Raw genomic sequence first — 25,821 nt, 5'->3', positions numbered from 1 at the left:
ACAAAAAGCACGAGACCTCATTACAACGGACCAGTGTCCGCACGGCCGTCTGCCTGGGCCGCTCATTGACTAGTCGGCTGAGCAATGAGCGAGACTGAGAGGGCAGGGCTGCAAACTCCTCATATCGGTCAGGCCATTGACCACCCGTCCTTGGCTGCTGCGCCCCCGCACCCTGCCCCCAAGCCAGCCCATCGGCAATTATTCAGACAGTTAATTAGGTCAGTCAGCTCCTCCAGCCCCTCAGGAGGAACAATGTGCAAGACGGCCGAGGCTGACCTACTGACTCTCCTTCAGTGGAGTGTCTGAACATCGCTGGCTGTAATCGGTCCAACACCTAGGGACGGTTGACCTAACCAAATTCATGATTAAACTTGTGACCCTCCACTGTACTGTAGACCTGCCAGCACACCCTGCGATGTTCCCAGGCATATGACGTGGTACGACCATGGGCCACGTGAAAGATTGGACTGTGCTTAATATTTCTCTGATAGCATGCAGACATCAGATTGAGGGGAATGGATTGATCTAGAGCAGTGTTTTAAAGGCCATAGATTCCACAGGCGTTTGTGCTAGATATTCATGGCAACCTTACCTAACCACCAACATATAGATAATAACTTACTGGAAGTTGCACATCTTACATACTGACTATAACTTTATTATACCTTGCATATCAAACCTGATTATAAGCTCTGACAAGGTTAATGGGACTAAGCCTTGATAGAGGTGACAGTGAACTGCTGCCCTTCAAGGCATGTCTTCACAAATCGTGATTTAGTGGTTGGATCCAAAAACCTGCTGTGTCATATTCTTATATAATTTCTCTTACTAAAGCCCAATACGCTGTTTATTTTCCAAATGTAAGGCCATAATTCTGTCAGTGTCCTCCTTCCCGAAAGCACACGGGGAAAGGTTTATGTCCATGCCAAGCCCCCCAGTCTGATCGGGATTGCGACATTTCCTCTCCTACCGGAGGGCCTCAATGCACCTCACCCCCGTCGACGTCCAAAATGCTCCAATTCCTAAGGAGCAATATCTCCTCCTCACAGAGAAAACAGTCACATGCTCCATTATTTCAAACGGAACTTTTGACCTAACATTTACAGAGAGAGAAGGCGAAAAATAACCCTTGACGTGACACTTTGGAGTTCAGTCGGCATGTTGTTGTTTGAATGGATGCTACAGGAATATCCTTATTTTATTTTAGACATAGGATGTTAACAGGTTGTGAATGGATAACAAAAATATCTCCAATTATTAAGAGACAATCTACATTTAGGTGACTATATTTCTATTCGGTCTCTATTCTTGTTTGGTGCTGATGTCACTACAACTCAGTGTCCAAGGGAGTAAACTAGGTTCCAGTCAGGCCCTAAGGCTTTGATCCTGAAGACTTAGACTAATATTGCCTTTGACTCTGATTCACTCTGCCAGTGAGTTCACTCTGCCAGCGTAGTTTTCTTCTCATAGATTCTCATTAGTGTTGGGTGGTGAAACAAGAGAGGATGTAGAGTGCAACTCAGCCAATCCAAAATGTACTCTACTGTACCATCAACACCTCAAGACAATGAGAAGCACATCAAATGAAATGATGATGCTCACTATCAAACTATTACAGTACATTTACACACCACAGTTATCGATTGATGTAAACAGAGAATTTAAAAGAGTGAGAGAGAAATAAAGAGAGCGATGGAAAGAGGTGAAAAGGAAAGAGAAACATCTATGGATTCATTGAGCACCTTGCTTAATTGCTTCCGTAATCGATTGTCGTCCTGTGGCTTGGGCGACGTCCCAAATGGCAACCTCCCAAATGGCAACCTTATGCTTTATAGTGCACTACTTTTGACCAGGACCCATAGGGCTCAGTAGTGCACTATAAAGGGAATAGGGTGCCATTTGGTACACAGCCTTGGTTAGTTGAGACTGCTGATTTGGGAGGAGCTGGATATTGACCCTGTTGTTGATTGTGCATTTCCTTTATACATAACCAATTCTCAGAGGCTTAATAAGAGAGAAGCACTATAAAAAGAAACACACACTTGGCTCTACCAAATACTTGAGGTACGGTACAGTCAACTATCATATCTTAAGTTGTTTTGCTTACCCTACAGTTTTCTCAAGTAGAAGTTATGGCTTCCAGGCTACAGCCTGCCATCATGCTTGTCAATATTTGTTCCTGTACCTGTCAAGTGTTGTTGTATATAGCTTATGTAAGCATCATCACATTTTCAAGGTACTGCTCCATATTATTATATATTTTTTTAACCTTTATTTAACTAGGCAAGTCGGTTAAGAACAAATTCTTATTTACAATGACGGCCTAGAAACAGTGGGTAACTGCCACTGTTCAGGAGAAGAATGACAGATTTTTACCTTGTCAGCTCGGGGATTCGATCGAGCAACCTTTCGGTTACTGGCCTAACCACTAGGCTACCTGCCGCCCCGTTATACATCCAGCTAGCAATGAGATGTGGTATTATTTCTATTGATTTTTAGTCAATGGTAAGAGAGCACTAAGACTTTCCCCAATACCTTTGAACATTCCCCCTCTTATCTTCCCTCCTTCTTTCTACTGTAATACTCCATGCGTCACTAATGCTAATAAACACACTATACTTTTTGTCTTTTCATCAGACCCATGCTGCTCTCCCATCTTGTTTGTTCCTCTCCTCTCTTCAATATTTCATGCCATTGAAAGTGCATCTGTTCTGGCGTTTTCCCATGCCCTACCACCTCCTGACTGTTAAAACATGATTTGCTATCATTAGACATCCCGCTCCTTGACTCTTTCACCCCCCTTGCTTCTCAATCATCTCCATTGGGACCATCATGTTTCTTGATGATGACCCTCGCTGCAATTGATTGCCCTCATTTATTTCATTTATCCCCCATGTTTGTATGCCACTGTTCCATTATTGTCACTACCTCAATTTTGCAAACACGCTACCACCATTTTGTCTCGTGCCTCTGTTATGATATCTCTCATCAATATTGCTAGGACATACAGCATGCCCCCATTCCCCTTCTCCCTTCTTTTTCATTCACCACGATCCTTTACCAATCCCCAGCTCATTCCCTGAAGGTTCACCCTTCATCCACTCATTCACTTTCTCTCTCTCTCTTTTCACCATGTCCTGACAATACAGAACATTGTTCTTGATGGCTTGGCAGATGCCATTATCCCTGGCCGATATCTTCACAATCACATTAGCCATTTGTACAGCTGGGTACTTGCTGGAGCAAATCAGGTTATGCACCACGCTCACCTACCTACCTACATATTACCTCGACTAACCTGTACCCCCGCACATTTGACTCAGCACCGGTACCCCCTGTATATAGCCTCGTTATTGTTATTTTATTGTGTTACTTTTTTAAACTTTAGTTTATTTAGTAAATATTTTCTTAACTCTTATTTTCTTAAAACTGCATTATTGCTTAACGGTTTGTAAGTAAGAAGTTCACAGTAAGGTCTACACCTGTTGTATTTGGCGCATGTGATACATTTGATTTGATTTGAGCAGTAAGGTCCACCTGGAGTTCAGACATGCCATCCTCCTAATTGCCAATAATCATAACAGCCACGCTATGGTGTTCTTTGTCTTTCTTTCTCCTCCTCCCTAAACTTTCTTTGACCAAATATTGTTGTTGTCTTATGAATAATGGTTGGTTGCACTCATTAAATGTGTTTATTTTGGATCCCCCTCATACACAGAATTCTGTGAACACTTCATTCAAAGTGGGTTTTTGGTGTTTGAATTTAAAATATGAATATTATTTAGTGAGATAAGAAATGAAAGAAACAAAGAGAGACAAATAGAGTGGTAAATAGAGATAGGACAAAATGGATGAGAAACAAAGCGCAACATTTAAAACATATATTTAAATATTTGTATATTAATTATGTTAGTAAATGAATAATAAGCCATTGAGGATATAAGAATACGAAGAGATAGATTGATGATAACATATTATCTAAATAATCAATGTGTCCATACCGATACCATTCATGAATGAATCATTATGCATATAGAGTAAACAAGGTAACAACTTACTCTAGTGTAAGGCTACAAATGTCTGCCTTACAGTGCCTAGCATCGTTGAAAGAACAACATGCTCGTGCACATCCGCAACACATCAAATTTAAACACATTTGATTATTGGTGACATGAAGAAATCCACCAGAGACCATGCATCCCTCTCCCATACTATGCATGTACAAAGCCTACATTGAGAAGCTCACAGTCTCACACGCATACATAGGCATACCCTTCCATGTATAGGGGCTACTGTAGGGTTCATGTTTCTCAAATAGGAATAGGTGAATATTAAATATATCCATTTCAATATTTTCGGATCGTCATTGACAGTATATACAATATGAGGTGTAGAATATACAAAAGAGAATGTTGGTGAAGAGATGGAGGGATTTGCCAAGGAGATGCAGTGAGGGGTGAAGGGATGACAAATGGTAGTAGCTAGTGATCTGGCATAGTAAGAACAGACAGAGGCAACAACAGAGAAGAGGGAGAGTTAGGGAAAAGTGTTAGTAGCCTACTCTCTCTTTCTCTTTCATCCCCCTTTCCCAGTCACCACGGCAACATGCCTGGAGGGCACTCAAGAGAGGCGTCATCACTGACAAAAACAACAGAGGGGAAGAGTGAGTGAAGGGAAACGAGAGCAAAATAGACCGTGTGTGTGCTTGCACGTGTGTGTTTGTGTGTCTGGGCATGAGAGAAGGGGTGTGAGTAGGAGAGAGTAGGGCTGACCTACTGTGCTTTTGGCATTTAGAATTTTCTGCAATTAAGTATTTTAAACTTGAACTTCAGTGAGAACTAATCACAAGATACAAATAATTTAGTAGGCTATACTCAAGGACAGTTTACAGACACCCACATTAAGGGAACTAAATCAAGCCTCACATCACCAAAACCACTTTTATGAAAGTTACACCAAAGATATGATAAAATCTGTTTTAATAGGCCTACAGAATGTGCATATTTAATCAAACACAGTAATGACTAAAATAGTTAAATTAATAGTAATTACTTCACTGGCCAAAAGCATGGTTTTACAATCCACCATTGATGAAATTGAACAGGTTAATTAATATCTCTTTGGGATATTAAACATGCGCACGCGCATCAAACACACGCGCACACACAGTGGTGGTGGGGCGAGGCTGCTGAATGGACAGAGCGAGCGCATCGTGTCTATCAGAGGGCGGGAATGTAGAGTCAACGGGTGCGCAGCGTGTGTCTAGTCTGGAAGCGGCGGCAGGTAGACACCTAAAAGTCTCAACGGACACAGACTGAGTTGAGACTAATTTCAAATGACAATGTAGCCAATTACATTTACAGTCGAAAAGAAAAAGGAAACCTACCAACAGGAGGATAATGTAAAGACATTTTGACGAACTTTGATGATACCATTTCAACGCCAGCTGTGCTTGTCCAAGACGAAAGGTTGTCTTGATGTGAGGCTACATTGAGGTGATTTGCAACGTTTCATCAACACGGGACTTCAGTTGTCAATGTAAAATATTGCAGTCTACTTTGCCTTATCACGTCTCCTTCTGAACACTATTGTTTTCAGTCTGTGGAGAGGATTAGGGAACATAAAAGGAATACTCAAAGCACAGTTACTTCAAAGTGCGCAGCAGTCAAAGTAAGTAAACGTAGGGTTGGGGAGGAAACCGGGTTCGCAGTCGCAATGGAATTAGTGCTGAAGAAGTATTCGTCCGTTCCAAACGTCGCTGGAAACTTCAACTAGGTTGTGTTACCGCTGTGATGTTGACAGCGACCTGCTGTTTGGGACGAAGGGACTGAGAGCGAAGAAGGTAGGCTAGAGAGAACGAGGAACAGTGGGATTATGGCTCTCGCAACCGTTTCTCTCTGTCTAATAGCGCTCGCCTTTACACACTTGCACCTGACGGGTGCCAACGACCGACATGCCGTCTATTGGAACAGCTCAAATTTACAGTAAGTAAACTAGCCTACAGATATGGGCGTAATACAGTAGGACAGACTATCATCTTGGCTTTATTTGTTGCTGTGGACCTACTTTGACGACAGATGTCAGTATTAGGAATTGATCATCCCTAATTTCTAAAAACGTGAAACAAAAATAATCCAAGTTTAAATCATGAAGTGTGACTATTTTACAGGATTCATATGTGAACTGATAGGCCTATGTATAAATCATTCGGTCAATTGTGTGATAAATGCCCACTGTGCCTTTTTAAAATAAGCATGAAAAGTAGCCTTTATGTTTATGCCAAAACTTTATTTTCCCTTTCCACAAATTGTAGGCTATTTCTACAGTGAATGACGGATTTTGCCTATTGCCAATACACACACACACACACACACACACACACACACACACACACACACACACACACACACACACACACACACACACACACACACACACACACACACAATAATAGCCAATAGCAGGCAGCTGTGTTATTGTAATGTTCCTTTCCACCATGTTAGCGGGTACCTGGTGTTCTATATGCATATTTAATATGGCCAACTCAGTTCTCGCTGTCCATCTCTTCCTCCACCATGACTCGTATCTCTCTCTCTTCTCTCTCTCTCCATTTTACACACAATCCTACGCATTTTAGTGCAATCCATTCTGATATTGTCTGCCATCTTTGTCCCCCTTCCATCCTACTACAGTAGGTTACAATACTGTAGTTACCGTCTCCATACCTCTAACTCAATACCTCTGCAGCAGAGATCGATTGGGTATCTGGTGCCTTTGTCCTCTCATTATTTTACATTGAATCCATCATTCTCACATTGTTTTATCTTCTCCCCTCACCCCACCACTTGCTCTCTCTCTCTCTCTCTCTCTCTCTCTCTCTCTCTCTCTCTCTTTTGCTCTCTATTTCTTTCTTTTTCTCTCTATTTGTTTTCCTCCTCCTTTCGCCCATTTATATTCACCTCAGACACTGGCCTCTCCCCTGTATGGCCTCTCTTGATCTCATACTTGGTTATTTTCCTCCCTCTCTCTTATTTTTCTACTGTCTCTGATGGCCAGCCTGTCCCCATCAATTCCTTTTTTTGTGTGCATCTCATTACCACCCCCCATCTGCTCCTGTTTTATCATTCACCTCCAAAACCCAGGTTGTACCCCAAATGGCACCCTATTCCCTTTATAGTGCACTACTTTTGACCAGGGCCCATAGGGCTCTGATAAAAAGTAGTACACTATATATAGGAAATAGGGTCTCATTTGGGACACATGCCCAGAATGAAAGGTACACAAAGATAATTACATAGGATAAAGTTGTTTGAATGCATCTGAAAGATAATTAATTAAGGATTCTGGGCATGTGAGGCTTACAGACAGTTTTTTATAATCAAGGTATCTCAATCACACAACAAACAGTGCAAATGAACGCCTCATAAAAATTCCAACCAGCTCTGGTTGCGATAGCAATTAACTATGTCAATGAGAATCTGAATAGAGGAGAGGTATATTAGATGAGACTCATTAGCATTGCTAGTGCATGTTCAAAGTGCTGTGAGGATTTTGCAGGTTTGTGAGCGTCACATTCTGTATTAGTATTATCTATCATTGTTCATTATTAATTTGGCGTGTGTTCTATCCAGAATGACGTGCACAGCGTGAGGAGTACACCCAGGCATTGTATGGTGTAATCATTCATCAAGTTTTGGCACATCAGCACTTTAATATAACATTTATATGAATATATTTTTTATTTTAATATACTCCAATGAGTGTTTCAGTGTGGGATGTGTGTGTCTGTGTATGTATGCATGTGTGTGTTTGTTTGTAATATCTTCCCCTCTACACTGAGATAAGGATCTGTAAAATAATGCAAAAATTGACCCAGTTTGCAGGTAGCAGACAAATCCACAGAGGCTATGGCAGGAATACTGATAGGCCATCAAGCCTCATAGGCCGTAGGCTTTAGGCCACTCCAGCACCGCTTTAAAACAGACGACTAGTTTGAAAAGAAAAGACTGGGATACCGTAACAAAAGTTGGAGATACAAGAAGTGCCCTGATTGCAGCATTCAGAGTTGCAGCACAGTTATCTACCTCCATCTCCTTTAGAAAGAGTTGCTCCCAGCTTCCGCTCACAGCGGCATGCCTAAGCCAACTCGTTAAAAATGTCCCTGCTAATGGCTGACTGAAGCAGGAAAAAACACACACGCAGGCCATTAAATAATCTCGCATCTGAGGCCATCTGCCAATTAGAGAGGGGAGATGTGGAACATCTTGAGAAGCACATGTGAGTGGTGTTGGCCTTGCCAGTGACACAGTTTGAGTCCCAAATGGCATCCAATTCCCTATATAGTACACAAAAGTAGTGCACTATGTAGGGAAGAGGGTGCCATTTGGGACATATCCACAAACTGTAGCGTCTTAATTGGATGTTCAACATGATCAAAACAATAATGTGGCTTTCAATCATTCTCAATGTCGCTCCTAAGGATCATAACTTAACAGGAGATCAGGGCATACAGGTCCTTTGCACAGGTGTGGGAGGGAATAGCAAGGAACCCATGGTGTAAAATTGGCCTACCATTGTCTCCTAGACAAGATGAAATGTGGAACCTCAGTGTGTTATTGCGCTATGTGCGTTCATTGTACGACATATTGTGAACCCGATTTGAGACCTGAAATTGAGTCTGTCAGGCCTCCAAACCAAAGAAAGAAAGAAAACACTGCCTGCATGCATCCCTCCCTGCCTGCCTGGTTGGCTCACCATATCCGGTGTTACAAAATAAATGATCACCTTGACAAATAGCTTCCCTGAGAGTAAGAGGCGTGGGGGCTCCTCATGATCAATGTGGAGCGGAGCTGCTGTCTTACTCAACCACCCCACTGAAGATGTGTGGGTGGAGGACCAGCAACTCAGAGGTGGTGGCACTGTGTGGTGGCGGAGGAGAGGGGAGCCCCAACACACTTTGGGTAGAGAGGTTTCTGATCTTCTCAGTGAGATTATTTATAGGGAAGATGAATGATAGATAAACACACAGAGGGAGACAAATAGAGATGGAGAAGAGGAAAAATGTGGAGAACGGTATTGAAAGAAAGGGGTCGGGAGTAGTGATGGAGAATATGGAAAGCTGGTAGAGTAATGGAAAGTGTGCCAAGAAGGTAGAGTGAGGCAGAGGATATTTTGAGAATGATTAAGAGAGCCCAAAGACAGGGAGGGAGAGTGAGGCAGTGAGCTTTTGTGGAAATTAAAGTTATTTGGCGAATGTGCTGCGGCTGCTGTTTCTGGAGAGATTATACTTATGGGAGGTGACCCGTGCTAATGTGGACACGCAGGGTTAGTCATGTGGACCAGTGCTCGGAGACAATAGCAGAGGTCTGGCCCTATGCATACTGTGCAGCGCACCACGTGAGACACAAGTGGATTTTCTAGCTGATTACATACAAGGCTGTCTGTCTGGCTTGCTCACTGAACAGTCTCGCCAATTTTGCATACAAATGTATCTTACTCAGTGACATTCAATTTGTTCTTTTCAACATTCGTCATAACACCGTGACACGCAACCGTCTCAAACTGCATTATATATTTATTTATTTCCTGCCTTGTAGTTGATGGCTATAGTGCTGAATGGGAATCTGTGAGCAACACTGATTCCAAAGAGAATGAAAAAGAGAATGGTGCTGGAGAGAATAGCAGCTGTTTTATGGGCTCCTGATCAATTGTGCTATTTTGTGTATTTTTTGCGTTGATCATAACTTTTTTTTAACATAATGTTTCCGCCATTGTTTCGTATGACCAAAAAGAGCTTCTGGACATCAGAACAGCTATAACTAACCTTAATTTGGATGAGGACTTCTCATGGATGAGGACTTCTTCTTTTGAAATCAATGAGTCAGAGATGAAAGACATCACATGCGCTGCTGTTACTGTTGTATATCCTGTTGCCTAATCACCTCGTACCCCTGCACATCGCACAAAGCAGCATGCCTTGCCCTTAACTGCACACACAGAACTAACATCAACTACATGCATGATAATCTTTCATGGTTGAGGGTTTAGGAGAAATGTTCTACTTTTCTTCTAGTCTTTTCAAGAAACATTTGTGTGTTGAAAATGCCTAACCACTTGTATATTTGCATACACTTCAAACAGATATGCATCACCAGACACGCCACTAAGGGTTTCTTCACAGTACCCAAACCAAAAACATATTTAATGCGGCGCTCAGTTATGTATAGAGCCATGTCATCGTGGAATGCTCTACCACCAGAGGTTACTCAGGCAAAAAACAAGTTTAGCTTTAAAAAACATCTTGTATCGCTGCAACTCTCATCTTTCTAAAGAACTGAATACGAATGTATATATGAATAGTTTGTAAATAGTATTTTTGTTGTCTCTTGGTGTCTTTACTATATATACAGTCGGGGCCAAAAGTTTTGAGAATGACACAAATATTAATTTCCACAAAGTTTGCTTGCTTCAGTGTCTTTAGATATTTTTCTCAGATGTTACTATGGAATACTGAAGTATAATTACAAGCATTTCATAAGTGTCAAAGGCTTTTATTGACAATTACATGAAGTTGATTCAAAGAGTTAATATTTGCGGTGTTGACCCTTCTTTTTCAAAACCTCTGCAATCCGCCCTGGCATGCTGTCAATTAACTTCTGGGCCACATCCTGACTGATGGCAGCCCATTCTTGCATAATAAATGCTTGGAGTTTGTCAGAATTTGTGGGTTTTTGTTTGTCCACCTGCCTCTTGAGGATTGACCACAAGTTCTCAATGGGAATAAGGTCTGGGGAGTTTCCTGGCCATGGACCCACAATATCGATGTTTTGTTCCCCGAGCAACTTAGTTATCACTTTTGCCTTATGGCAAGGTGCTCCAATCATGCTGGAAAAGGCATTGTTTGTCACCTGTTCCTGGATGGTTGGGAGAAGTTGCTCTAGGGGGAGAAGTTGCTCTCGGGGGATGTGTTGGTACCATTCTTTATTCATGGCTGTGTTCTTAGACAAGCTATTTTCCGGATGCCCCAAACAATCGGAAAGGGGATTCATCAGAGAAAATGACTTTACCCCAGTCCTCAGCAGTCCAATCCCTATACCTCTTGCAGAATATCAGTCTGTCCCTGATGTTTTTCCTGGAGAGAAGTGGCTTCTTTGCTGCCCTTCTTGACACCAGGCCATCCTCCAAAAGGCTTTGCCTCACTGTGCGTGCAGATGCACTCACACCTGCCTGCTGCCATTCCTGAGCAAGCTCTGTACAGGTGGTGCCCCAATCCCGCAGCTGAATCAACGTTAGGAGACGGTCCTGGCTCTTGCTGGACTTTCTTGGGCGCCCTGAAGCCTTCACAACAATTTAACCTTCCTTGAAGTTCTTGATGATCCGATAAATGGTTGATTTAGGTGCAATCTTACTGGCAGCAATATCCTTGCCTGTGAAGCCCTTCTTGTGCAAAGCAATGATGACGGCACATGCTTCCTTGCAGGTAGCCATGGTTGACAGGGAAAGAACAATGATTCCAAGCACCACCCTCCTTTTGAAGCTTCCAGTTTGTTATTCAAACTCAATCAGCATGACAGAGTGATCTCCAGCCTTGTCCTCATCAACACTCACACCTGTATTAACGAGAGAATCACTGACATGATGTCAGCTGGTCCTTTTGTGGCAGGGCTGAAATGCAGAGGAAATGTTTTTGGGGGATTCAGTTAATTTGCATGGCAAAGAGGGACTTTGCAATTAATTGCAATTCATCGTATCACTCTTCATAACATTCTGGAGCAAATTGCCATCATACAAACTGAGGCAGGAGACTTTGTGAAAATTAATATTTGTGTCATTCTTTTGGCCAACACTGTACAGTTGAAATCGGAAGTTTACATACACTTAGGTTTGAGTCATTAAAACTCGTTTTTCAATCACTCCACAAATGTCTTGTTAACAAACTATAGTTTTGGCAAGTCGGTTAGGACATCTACTTTGTGCATGACCCAAGTAATTTTTCCAACAATTGTTTACAGCCAGATTATTTCACTTATAATTCACTATCACAATTTCAGTGGGTCAGAAGTTTACATACACTATGTTGACTGTGCATTTAAACAGCTTGGAAAATTCCAGAAAATTATGTCATGGCTTTAGAAGCTTCTCATAGGCTAATTGACATGATTTGAGTCAATTGGAGGTGTACCTGTGGATGTATTTCAAGGCCTACCTTCAAACTCAGTGCCGCTTTGCCGGACATCATGGGAAAATTAGAAGAAATCAACCAAGACTTCAGAAAAATCTGGTTCATCCTTGGGAGCAATTTCCAAATGCCTGAAAGTACCACGTTCATCTGTACAAACAATAGTACGCAAGTATAAACACCGTGGGATGATGCAGCAGTCATACGGCTCAGGAAGGAGACGCGTTCTGTCTCCTAGAGTTGAATATACACTGCTCAAGAAAATAAAGGGAACACTTAAACAACACAATGTAACTCCAAGTCAATCACACTTCTGGGAAATCAAACTGTCCACTTAGGAAGCAACACTAATTGACAATAAATTCCACATGCTGTTGTGCAAATGGAATAGACAACAGGTGGAAATTATAGGCAATTTGCAAGACACCCCCAATAAAGGAGTGGTTCTGCAGGTGGTGACCACAGACCACTTCTCAGTTCCTATGCTTCCTGGCTGATGTTTTGGTCACTTTTGAATGCTGGCGGTGCTTTCACTCTAGTGGTAGCATGAGACGGAGTCTACAACCCACACAAGTGGCTCAGGTGGTGCAGCTCATCCAGGATGGCACATCAATGCGAGCTGTGGCAAGAAGGTTTGCTGTGTCTGTCAGCGTAGTGTCCAGAGCATGGAGGCGCTACCAGGAGACAGGCCAGTACATTAGGAGACGTGGAGGAGGCCGCAGGAGGGCAACAACCCAGCAGCAGGACCGCTACCTCCGCCTTTGTGCAAGGAGGAGCAGGAGGAGCACTGCCAGAGCCTTGCAAAATGACCTCCAGCAGGCCACAAATGTGCATGTGTCTGCTCAAACGGTCAGAAACAGACTCCATGAGGGTGGTATGAGGGCCCGACGTCCACAGGTGGGGGGTTGTGCTTACAGCCCAACACCGTGCAGGATGTTTGGCATTTGCCAGAGAACACCAAGATTGGCAAATTCGCCACTGGCGCCCTGTGCTCTTCACAGATGAAAGCAGGTTCAAACTGAGCACGTGACAGATGTGACAGAGTCTGGAGATGCCGTGGAGAACGTTCTGCTGCCTGCAACATCCTCCAGCATGACCGGTTTGGCGGAGGGTCAGACATGGTGTGGGGTGGCATTTCTTTGGGGGGCCGCACAGCCCTCCATGTGCTCGCCAGAGGTAGCCTAACTGCCATTAGGTACCGAGATGAGATCCTCAGACCCCTTGTGAGACCATATGCTGGTCCGGTTGGCCCTGGGTTCCTCCTAATGCAAGACAATGCTAGACCTCATGTGGCTGGAGTGTGTCAGCAGTTCCTGCAAGAGGAAGGCATTGATGCTATGGACTGGCCAGCCCGTTCCCCAGACCTGAATCCAATTGAGCACATCTGGGACATCATGTCTCGCTCCATCCACCAACGCCACGTTGCACCACAGACTGTCCAGGAGTTGGCGGATGCTTTAGTCCAGGTCTGGGAGGGTTGATACATTTGATTTCCATTGATCATTTTTGTGTGATTTTGTTGTCAGCACATTCAACTATGTAAAGAAAAAAGTATTTAATAAGAATATTTCATTCATTCAGATCTAGGATGTGTTATTTTAGTGTTCCCTTTATTTTTTTGAGCAGTGTGTATACTTGTGTAATTGTTAAGTTACCCGTTTGGCGAAGTAGGCTATGATTCAATGATAAATTAACAGGCACCACATCGATTATATGCAACGCAGGACAAGCTAGATAAACTAGTAATAATCATCAACCATGTGTAGTTAACTAGTGATTATGTTAAGATTGATTGTTTTTTATAAGATACGGTTAATGCTAGCTAGCACCTTGGCTCCTTGCTGCACTCGCATAACAGGTAGTCAGCCTGCCACGCAGTCTCCTCGTGGAGTGCAATGTAATCGCCCATGATCAGTGTCCAAAAATGCAGATTACTGATTGTTATGAAAACTTGAAATCGGCCTTAATTAATCGGCCATTCCGAATAATCGGTCAACCTCTAGTTCGGACTAGGCCCCTTAGTTCCAGTGAAGGGAAATGTTAACGATAGAGCATACAATGACATTCTAGACGATTCTGTGCTTTCAACTTTGTGACAACAGTTTGGTGAAGGCCCTTTCCTGTTTCAGCATGACAATGCCCCCGCGCACAATGCAAGGTCCATAGAGAAATTGTTTGTGAGATCAGTGTGGAAGAACTGGCCTGCACAGATCCCTGACTTCAACCCCATCAAACACCTTTGGGATGATTTGGAACATCGACTGCGAGCCAGGCCTAATCGCCCAACATTAGTGCCTGACTTCACTAATGCTCTTGTGGCCGAATGGAAGCAAGTCCCTGCAGCAATGTTCCAACATCGAGTGGAAAGCCTTCTCAAAAGAGTGGTAGCTGTTATAGCAGCAAAGGGGGACCAACTCCATATTAATGCCCATGATTTTGGAATGAGATGTTCGACAAGCAGGTGTCCACATACTTTTGATCATGTCGTGTTTTTCCAGTTACTGTATTATACAATAAAGGGACTTCTTGAGACATGATCCAGCTATAGATTGATGAGAAGACTGGTCACGTCGTAGAATATAAAGATATAGAGAAGAGGCGTATCTCTTGTATGGAAAGCTCTTTCTAAGAGGTTCATAAGATTGGTGTGTTTCAAATGGCACCCTATTCCCTATATATTGTAGTGCACTATATAGGGAATAGGGTGCCATTTGAAACACACCGAATTCCCACCATGAAAATTCCACTCAATAATGAGGGAGAGAGCTCTTGAGCAACATGATGCCATTTGGGACACAACCACTGTGTATTTTCTCTCTGTTCATATCAAGAGCCCTACTGGGGAAGTGTCATGGGACTAATCTGAAAGTTAGGGCATGCATTCTTCAGATTAACACAGAGAGAACACACAAGGCCCCTTCACGTGCCATCAAAAGTCATTAGTATTCCAGGCGCTCCAAGGTTATAGAGGCTGCACTTAGCTGGCTCTGTAAACCCACAGGAGATAGCCCATATCCAGACAGGTAGAACCAATTTCAGACTCAATGATTTGAATGCAAATACTCCTACAGAGGAGGCCTTCCAACTGTCAGCCTAAGCCGCCTCCTCTAAGTTCTACTACAGTGTATGGTATATTAAGCTAGTAGTGGTATGAGCAAGGACATACTAGAAATTGGCACGGGCATTTCTAACACATTTAGTGGAAATTTCCTGTATTTACCAAATCATGAGAGCAAACCACCACACAAGTCAGAGTTATCATAAAGTCCATCTTTAATTATTATGAGCTCCATCACAACCATGTGACTCTCAGATCAATTCAGTGTCTATAAATGAATTCTCTGAGAGTGCTTACACATTGCAACTGAGATTCTTTATAGCAAAGATACACATAGCCAGACAGCATTGGCTATAAATTATCGTTCAGCTTTGTCTCCTAAACTATGTTCTTATCTCGCTCTTGGTACCACTCAGGACCAGCACCATTACCTCACCCAATAGCATATATCAAATACACCCCCTCCTGGACAAGATCACAGAGAGACAGTGACTGGCACACAGACATTGTGGAGCCAAGAGATAATTGGTTCCCCCTCAATCATCCCTTCACATGGTTTAAAATATATGTTTACATATTAAGACAAGCTTGACCTCTCCCCTTTCTGTGGCCCAAGTAACTGAACCCTGACAGAGAACAGATAACTGCAAACGGCCAACAGTATTATCCAAAAGAAGACATTCTAATGACAAATATCTCACATAAGCATGCAATAAAATGAATAAAACATTTGATTTATAAATGTTACCTAAAGAATTCTGATTCTGCTACGACACACACCAGCCCATTATTTTCCAAGGCCCCCCCATTATTTTACTTTCCAATGCCCCCCATTAATATCCAAATAATGATACTTCTGCACAAAACCCCCAATTTAGACAGGCCCAAATAAGCTTAAGATGGACCAGCCCTTCTGGCATTTGCCAGTACTGCTCTATGGCCAGTTCGTCTCTGGAGTGTGTTATGTTACCAGTGTTGTTAGGTTGCTGCCAGGAAATTGCATTGCTCTTGTGAAGCAAATTGTTCCCCATGTAGAAAAATATCATCGCCATTGATAAATGGATGGTCACTGGCCATAGTATCTTGTCATGGATTTGCTACAGGGCCTGGAAAATATGTTATAATTTGTCGATAAGAAAACCTCTCTGGTGTGAAGATTGGTTCTGTAGTTTTTGTTAGCCAGTACCTATTTAATAGATAACTATACTTCGTAATTGAACATTTTTGGTGGGAAAAATCACTTACTCACAAGGCTGTGCTTTGTCATATGTGACTCAGTGTTTTTTTTACATTGGATAAAAGTAGAGACTCACACTATGATATATCATTTTGTAGCTCTATTGTTGAGGAACAATGGGAAAGTAATTCTGCTTTGAAAGTTGACAAACTTGTTAGCTAACTTTTGAGAAAATGACCTTTGAATGTTTTGGTATCTAGTGAAGAGCTCTTCTATGTCTACACCCATTCAGCATCGTTCACACCCTCTGAAAGCTTTAGCCCCACCCATCTTGTTTCGCCCTCGGAGCGTTCAGAGCGCACACTTGACGCTCTGGCCGATGATTTGTTTACCTGTGGATAACATGAAAACAGCCTAACCAGCTCTGCTGTCAAGAATTTCATTACGCTTCTTTGCAGACATTTACTAACACCAACCATATTCAACACGTGATGTACACTTTTTAGCTTAAGACATGTTGCTAGCTTGTCACGTTCGTTGAATGGAGGAGACCAAGGCGCAGCGTGATGTGAATACATGTTACTTTTAATGAAGACGGACACTAAACATACTATACAAAACAATAAAACGAACGTGAAGCTATAGTATAAATGTGCAGACACAGGCAACTAACACATAGACAATAACCCACAAAATACCCAAGGAATACAGTGGGGCAAAAAAGTATTTAGTCAGCCACCAATTGTGCAAGTTCTCCCACTTAAAAAGATGGGAGGCCTGTAATTTTCATCATAGGTACACTTCAACTATGACAGACAAAATGAGAAAAGAAAATCCAGAAAATCACATTGTAGGATTTTTAATGAATTTATTTGCAAATTATGGTGGAAACCATAGACATACATAACACCTAGACTAGTATACACCCATAGACATACAAAACCCCTAGACAGGGTCAAAACACATACATCACCCATGTCACACCCTGACCTAACCAAAATAATAAAGAAAACAAAGAATACTAAGGTCAGGGCGTGACATAGCTAGGTAAACAATGAACCTAGCTAGGTAAACAACATGTAAAATCACACATGTAACGTTAGCTAACGAGCCAGCCAGCTAACGTTAGCTAGTTTATTATTTTTTACCCTTTTTTCTCCCCAATTTCGTGGTATCCAATTGGTAGTTACAGTCTTGTCCCATCGCTGCAACTCCCGTACGGACTCGGGAAATGCAAAGGTCGAGTACCATGCGTCCTCCGAAACATATCCCAGCCAAGCCGCACTGCTTCTTAACATACTGCTCGCTTAATCCGGAAGCCAGCCTCACTAATCTTTTCGAAGGAAACATCGTACACCTGGCAACTGTGTCAGCATGCATGCGCCCGACCCACCACAGGAGTTGCTAGTGCGCTTTGGGACAAGAACATCACTGCTGGCCAAACCCTCCCCTAACCCGGATGACGCTGGGCCAATTGTGCGCCGCCCCATGAGTCTCCCGGTCGCGGCCGGCTGCGACAGAGCCTGGACTTGAACCAGGATCTCTAGTGGCACAGCTAGCACTGCGATGCAGTGCCTTAGACCAGGCTAACGTTAGCTAGTTAAACAATGAACATAGTTCCAAATCATGTTGTTACCACAATGCATGAATATGCTGGGAGCTACCCATCCAGGTTCAATGTTAGCTAGGTAACATTAGGCTCTAACTAGCGAAGCAAACAGCTGTGGGATACGACTAACAACATCAGCTAGGGAGCCAGCCAGATAATGTTAGCTAGCTAGCTAACTGTACACTTTACCTTAAAACATGTAGCTAGCTAGGTAAACAATGAACTTAGTTAGGTAAACAATGTATAAAATCACACGTTAGCTAACGAGCCACACATTAGCTAATGAGCTAATGCCAGCCAGCTGACGTTAGCTAGCAAGCTAACAGTACACTTTAGCTTAAAGTGAAACCACTTTGTCAAAATTAGAACAGTTTAATAACTGAAAATGTAGCTAGCTATTTTACCTGTATACTTAATCGTGCATGATGGATGCATCTCCCTGTCATGGATGCCATGCCACAGTTGCCCTTAGTTTGAGGATGTAATCCGGAGACAGGTGTTTTCGCCATCTCTTTAGCTATCATACTCTAATTCCACCGATTTCAAAACTTGATCCTCCAGAGAGTGGAGCTATGCTGCTCCACTACATTATACACTTTTTTAAAAAAGCACCGTTTACCAGCACAGACTAACCAGCTCAAATAGACAGAAGCTTTCTATATGGCAGACCAATCCAAACTCCTCTCTCGGCATGTCCAGCCCAATTATTATCTCAGCCAATCATGTCTAGTGGGAAGGTTGCTTTTTCTGTGGCTTAACCAACAAGGCTCGTAAATTTAACACTTTTATTCGTATTTGCAGATGGCATACAAGTTTGTTATTAAGGAACATGAAAGTTCACATGTTCAAGAAGGCATTTCTGCACCATTTTTTTTAACGTTCAAATGGCTCTCCTGTGAAGTCGTGAGTTGCGACATACGCCTAGTTTCCTGAATCGGGTCACATGTCTTAACATCCCCCTACAGGCCTTAAGCCATGTTTTTGCTGTAATACTGCTGAGTATTTTACAACAATGCAGTCACATGAACAGGCAGCGGAACGGAAGCTCTCCTCGAGTTCATTGGATGGGAGTGCTTTTTAGTCTATCTATCAAGGGGGCCAATTCTGAATATGGATGTAATAATTAGGTATTCTGTTATAATTGAGAATTTGCCTATTGAAGCTGTAATTATAGGAAGGTCTGAGACCCTTTGGCAGCTGTCGTCTCTGTAATGAGAACATCTAAAGGAAATTGAAATCTCTCTCCAGTGCTTTGCACATTCAAAATGACTAAATGTAATTTGACCTCCTTCAACGGCAGCAGGCAGGCACTGCTGCCTCCAGAAGTTTAATATGTCCGGTTATGTTGAAGGGGGACAACTTCAAGCGAAACAGTTCTATTACAAATATGATAGGGGAAGTCTTTAGAACTTGAAAGTCAAATAAGTGGAATGGACAGGAGGCCACTACCTCAAGGCATGGATGGAAGAAGAATTCTTGTTAGTAAGCCATATAGGGCTGGGGAGCCTTGATGGCAGAAGTCCCACCTTTGCCAAGCCAAAAGAATAACCTAAAAGCAGCCCATTTTACAGAAAAGCTAATAGTATTATTTGACATAGAAGACAAGAAGTTTGTGTCATTGTGTTTTGCATAGATTGCAACTCCCAAACTACTGACCTAATTCTCCTCCCCTCTGGGCTCCCGAGTGGTGCAGCGTCACTACTGAGGCACTGCATCTCATTGCAACAGGCGTCCCTACTGTCCCTGGTTCGAATCCAGGCTGTAAAACATCTGGCCGTGACTGGGAGTCCCATAGGGCGGTGCACAATTGGCCCAGCGTCGTCTGGGTTTGGCCGGGGTAGGCCGTCATTGTAAATAAGAATTTGTTCTGAACTGACTTGCCTAGTTAAATAAAAGGTTAAAAAACTTAAATTAAAAAACTTAAATTAAATACATTTGGTTATGGTTAATACATGAGCTACGGCACATGCATAATCATGCCTTTCTCTTCACACACATGCACATGTTGTAATCTCTGTGTTATTGTCATTGATGTATACAGGAATATATGTGACTCATAGTGTCCTCATTGGACGTGTTCTCTCTGGTTCACTAGTGTGTAGTAGTAGTGTGTGTGTTTGTTTGTGAATTCGAAAACGGGTGTGGGTAGGTCTCAAGCGATGCAGTGAGGATGTGTGTAAAAGTATCTGTTATGTCCGGTGTGTGTGGGTGGCTTTGTTTGCTGTTCAATTTCAAGGATAGTGTAGTATGTGTATGTTATTTTTGCCTGTGCCCCTATGTTCTTATGTCTGTGTAATGGGTACTGTAATTGTTACTTTAGTGTCTTTTTCAGATTTTGCACTTAATGTATAGTTGGGTGAGTTTGTGTAGACTATAGTGTGCAGTGTTGTGTGTGTGTTAGTGTGTGTCAAGTGATTGTGCAGAACAGAACAGTTCAGTATGTAAACTGGGAGACACAGAGAGATGAGCCCAGATCCTAGATTCCAGATCCTCAACACGTTGTGTGTGGGTGTGCTGAATATCAATGTCCTGCTGCACTCTCTCGTTCTCTCTCAATGTATTAACGTGTATATGAGTGTGTGAGTGCATGTGTCTTGAGTCTTGGTGTGTAAGACTTTGCATGGAAGGGACAGTATATGTCTATGATTGGGTGGCTGTGTGTGTGTGTGTGTGTGTGTGTGTGTGCGTGTGGGTGGGTGAATATCTAGCCTATTTGTGATTGTCTGGGAGTGATTGTCTGGGAGTGCAGAATACTGATTCAGCCTGTTTTCAATGTCTTGCTCTCTCTCGCTCTTTCTCCTACCTGATGTGTGTTTTTCTTTCTGACTGAGTAAACGGCAGACCATAGCTGCTGCTATGTGGGGATGTTCCTACATCAAGAGTAGCCCTTCTCTTCTGTCTTCACTCTCGGTGGTGTATTTGAAGTGGTTCTGCCCAGCCTTCTGTTGCTGTTCTGTTCTCACCTTGTGTGGAGACACTGGGAATTCCCAGAAGACCACACTAAACCGCATTGCCGTGCGTTGGAGGAGAGCGGACACTGCCGCACATTAACCCCCTTTCATTTACCATGCTACAGTATTGTGTGTGTGCATGCGCGTGTGTTGGCTAAAATCTATTTGTGCTAGCTGCAGGCTGTGTATGTGTGTGTTTTTTGTGCATTTCTGTTTGGAAATAGAAGAGATACATGGTTATGATAAATATATTTGCTTTTACAGCAGTTAAAGGATTCTGTGCCATTTCCCTAGAGAGGGAGAGCAACAGAAAGAGGTAGAACAAGGTAAGGCAGAAATAACCAGCTAAAGAAAGATAGGAAGATTGGAAGAATGGCAAGAAGAGAGGTAGAGGAGGTAGCTATAAGCCAAGGCAGAGATGTAAAAGAAGATAGGAGATGGAGGGGGAGGGAGAGTTGGCATATAGAATATTAATGTCCCTGTGTCAGGGTGTGGAGTTTATTCACAGACCAGCACCCCACTCGCTCGCACGCACGCACACACTCATGGTATCTTTCTACACACAAACAACATAAGCACAATACTTGGGTACTCAGTTACTTGGATCAGACTAATTAATCAGACACTGACCATTCACATTGGGAATGCTTCCAGAAACACAATAATCGTCCACAGGTAGCAAAATGTTAAAACACAAATCTTGGAGAGAGAAATGTTCACATACTGTAGTCCTTCCAAAATGACTCACTACACCAGACAAAACTAGCATGCAAACACCTAATAATTCAACTCATGATGTATTCTTAACTAATTGAGAGGTGACCCGTTCCTTAATTCCCCATCTTCTACCTGTGCTACAACTTTGGCCTTGAACACCTGCTCAGTTGGCCGACTTCGAGACCGCAAACATTGACTCACTCCCACACACACCAGTTACTGCTGTATCAGGACTTGGAAATCCCTGCCAGCGTCTGGATATATATATATATACACATACACATACACACACACACACACGCTCAATTAGAATGTGAGCAGGGGCGGGTTTGTGAGGGAGAGACACCCTCGCATTCAAGGGTGATAGCCAAACAGACAGGCTCAAGCACACTGCTGTCTGGAATGGGAAAGAGAGAAGGTGAAACCAGAATTAATATGGTGGGAGAGAGATTGCATACTGTCAAAGGGTAGAAGATGTGTGGAATATATTCTGTTAAATGATGCAGGGAAAAAATAACATATGGTGGTTAGGGTGGTTGTTCATGATGGATAAGCAACTGTAGCATATTAAAGCAATGAGGTTTTCCTTGTGAAAATTGGTCAAGCCTGATATATACCACCAAGCCCTTTGTACCCAGAAGCACAGAGTAGGCTAATATTAGCAACAAAGAGGTCTGTGGCTGAGGAACCGCTCCTCTTGGCAGAATGCCCACTTTAGCCTGGCATGTGCGGCGCGCCGGCATAGGGCGAACTGGACTGTCACAGCGCACCGGAGACACAGTGCGCAGAGCCGGCGCAGGACTCACCGGGCTGTGGAGGCGCATTGGAGGTCTGGAGCGTAGAGCTGGCACAAGACGTGCAGAGCTGGGGAGGCGCACAGGAGGCCTGGTGCGTGGGGCTGGCACATTCTTCACCAGACGGCTAGCACGCACCTCAGGACGAGTATGGAGAGCAGACTCAGGAGGCACCAACACAACAGCTCTCTCCTAACTCTCCTCCAATCTCCCCATCAACTCCTTAACTGTCTCTGCTTCACTCCCTTCACTCCCCTCCAAGTTCACCTTCTTCTCCCCGACTCGCTCTGGTTCCAACCTCGGCTCCGCCAACCGTCCCGTGTGCCACCCCCAAAAAAGTTTTGGGGGCTGCCTCCTGGCCACGCACGTAGTTCTGTTACGTTCGTCGTCGTGGAAATGACCGGACCAAGGTGCAGCGTGGGGAGCGTACATTTTCCTTTATTTATGTCAATGTCGCCAACAAAACAAAGAATGAGGGAATGACTGTGAAGCTTACTAGGGCTATAGTGTCACTAACAAAGATAACTACCCATCAAATACAAAGGAAAAAAGGCTGCCTAAGTATGATTCCCAATCAGAGACAACGATAGACAGCTGTCCCTGATTGAGAACTATACCCGGCCAAAACATAGAAACAGAAAACATAGAAATAAAGAAACTAGAATGCCCACCCTAGTCACACCCTGGCCTACCAAAAATAGAGAATAAAAGCCTCTCTATGGCCAGGGCGTGACACCAACAGTTGTTTCTGTGCATATGATGTGCCATATGATGCTTAAATACCATTTACAGTTGCTATTTTTCTCTACTTTTGATGTTGTGTATTTTGTTTAGTTGTTATCTAATTACAAACTAATTACAAACTAAACAAACTAATTTTCAATCAACATTAATTAGGTCTGTACTAGTTCCATAATTCTAACTGTTCTGTAATTCTAGCAGCCGTTTCTATGCACGTGATATATCATGTGATGCCATTAGGGATCTTAACGGTTAATCAGTTAGCTGCTGAAAATACATTTTACCATTCATGCTTATCAGTCTAAAGGTTTATTTGCATAATTTTGTGGAATTAAATTGGTTGCGTTTGTATTTCCGTTAGTCGTCATGTATCTTATTTATCACACGCTCACAGCATACAACGCTTGGTTGAGGAGCGGATTGATGTATCACCTGTCAGATGGCGTGAGAGCAGCTCCTCAAAAAGCTGGTACTGGAATGAAACATGCTTTTATAAGCCCAGTCATTGCGCAACAAATAACCATTCTAAATGCAATCACATGTTAAAACTGTTTTGATGGCCTTGATTAAAAGAGCTTCTATTTTTATTTCTCAATCTCAACTTATTAACTTATTAATTAAAACCTGCTTCCCATTCACCATTCAAGTACATTGGCTTCCCATTCGTCATTCAAGTACATTGGTGGGCGCGACACCCACCACTTTACAATATGAGCTTGAGGCAGTATAATTGTTTGAAACCTAAACGATTTACTTTACTGCAAATAATGATGATTGTCTTACCTTGCTTCAAAGTAGCATAGCCAAAATCCAACCATAGAAATATGGAAGCAATTATTTTATAAAGACTTCCTCATGCCATTAAACAACTTTCTTTCGTTGTCCAGAAGCCAAAGTCTCAATTCTAGTCATATTAACAACCCATCCTAGTTGTTGTATCTTTCCCTTCTTTCTATGTTTTTAACAGATTTTCATCTGTGTCACATTAGGTGCGAGGTTTAGAATGGTGTTTTCCCACAGAAAGGTTGCATTTTGGCAACCGTTTGAAAGTTACGTTTTTTTATTTTTATTATTAGTTGCTTCATTAAAGCAGTTGCATGTTTAATAATAGGCTATAGCCTTTTGACTGTAAGACAATAGGCTTTCTGTTGTTGCATACATTAAACTCTTAATGAAAATAGTTCATTCCTTGTATGCATGCAAAGTGTTTTATGTTAGTCACATCATTTTACGGTTTGTAAATCTTTTTACAGTTTGTTGACCAGTTAATGCAGGTCGGTTAGTCAGAAGCAAAATGTACCGAAATGTGCATCCTAGATGCCATATACAGTATATGTAGTGCAGCTAGTTCTCAGTAGAATACATTTAATATCTGATACATGACACGAGGAAGATACCAGTCTCATTATAAAATGCCAACACCATTAGTATTCTTGCTTCGTGCTTTGCATACAAGGTTCCAGTTTTTAATCCCCCACCCCCCAAAAAAATGTAATTGCAGTTCTTAAGCAACAAGCCCCCACCTCATTAGACAGCTCATCAGCAATCTATCAGCACATGTATTATGTATTAGCAGAACTACATTAATTGTAAACACACTGCAGATTCCTTATTTAGTTTTCAGTACATTTGAGCCTTAGTGTCAGGCTATTGTGTAGAAGTGCTCGGTGCCTAAGCAAATTATGCTTTTCTACTTCATAATAAGGACTTATTCCCACTACTGCACAGAGCCGGTTAGTTCGCTATCAGCCACTGTATCAGCCTTGTATGCAAATGTCAATTTTTCAATCAACCTTGTGTTCATTCACAGGCACTCGATACCTCAGCCTTGCCCAGTGTTCCATTGACCACCAAGGTGACCTCATGAAATCACACCTTTAATCACTCAACTCCAGGCTCATGCATGGACCCAGGTGGAGTGACAGAGGCCCACGTTAGCTAGCCGCTGTATTGTAGCTAATGCTACTGTTTGGATTATTTTCCCAGTATGTCTAGGTTTACTTCTGTCATCCACTGGATTTAGAGAAAATGAACACAATGGACTTGGGCTTATATGTAGAAGCACAAAACAAAGCATTAAGTAGATAGCATGTAACATCACAATTTGACTTCTGTTCTGATTCCTTTTGCTGAATTCTTGAATTAGATTTGTCAGTCATTGTGGGAGGAACTAGGCTACCCCTGATCTCCATCCAGACCCAACACCTTTTTAGTAACCACCTCAGTCCCTTCACACTTTTTAGTCCTGTCCGTCTTTCCACACAGCATCCAGGCTCAATCACTGGAGCAATTTAGTGGGACTCGTGCCAATACATATCCAGCTGTTTACCCCAAGACTCCAGACCACACTCCAAGATGCCAGCTACATCTGATTCCATGTAGTGCACTATAAATGCAAAGGGTATCATTTCAATGTAGTTACCTCTGATTCCAAGAATCCAGTGCCTCTGATTCCCAGCACCAACCTGCAGGTGTGGTCCTCACCTCCAGAGCAGCTTACTATTAGCAACTGCTATCATTGGTATTCATTTCTCGCTCTTAATTCCCCAATAGTATTTTTTTTAAAATATTTTGCTTGACAGAGGACTGTGGGTTT

The 25,821-nt window shown here is 42.6% G+C and overlaps 1 protein-coding gene across 1 annotated transcript in view; it reads left to right on the top strand.

Annotated features, from left to right (window-relative positions):
* Positions 1–5,239: 5,239 nt before the first annotated feature.
* LOC112229365 (ephrin-A3) overlaps positions 5,240–25,821 on the top strand; it is an 83,338-nt gene continuing 62,756 nt past the window's right edge. Inside the window, exon 1 of the mRNA XM_042310478.1 lies at positions 5,240–5,984. Within this exon, the coding sequence (XP_042166412.1) occupies positions 5,875–5,984 (110 nt within the window). The 5' untranslated portion in view covers positions 5,240–5,874. The remainder of the gene's footprint in view (positions 5,985–25,821) is intronic.

Source organism: Oncorhynchus tshawytscha, linkage group LG31, assembly GCF_018296145.1.
Source record: "Oncorhynchus tshawytscha isolate Ot180627B linkage group LG31, Otsh_v2.0, whole genome shotgun sequence".
NCBI classification, from domain to species: Eukaryota; Metazoa; Chordata; class Actinopteri; order Salmoniformes; family Salmonidae; genus Oncorhynchus; species Oncorhynchus tshawytscha.
This window is presented reverse-complemented; position numbering and strand designations above follow the sequence as displayed.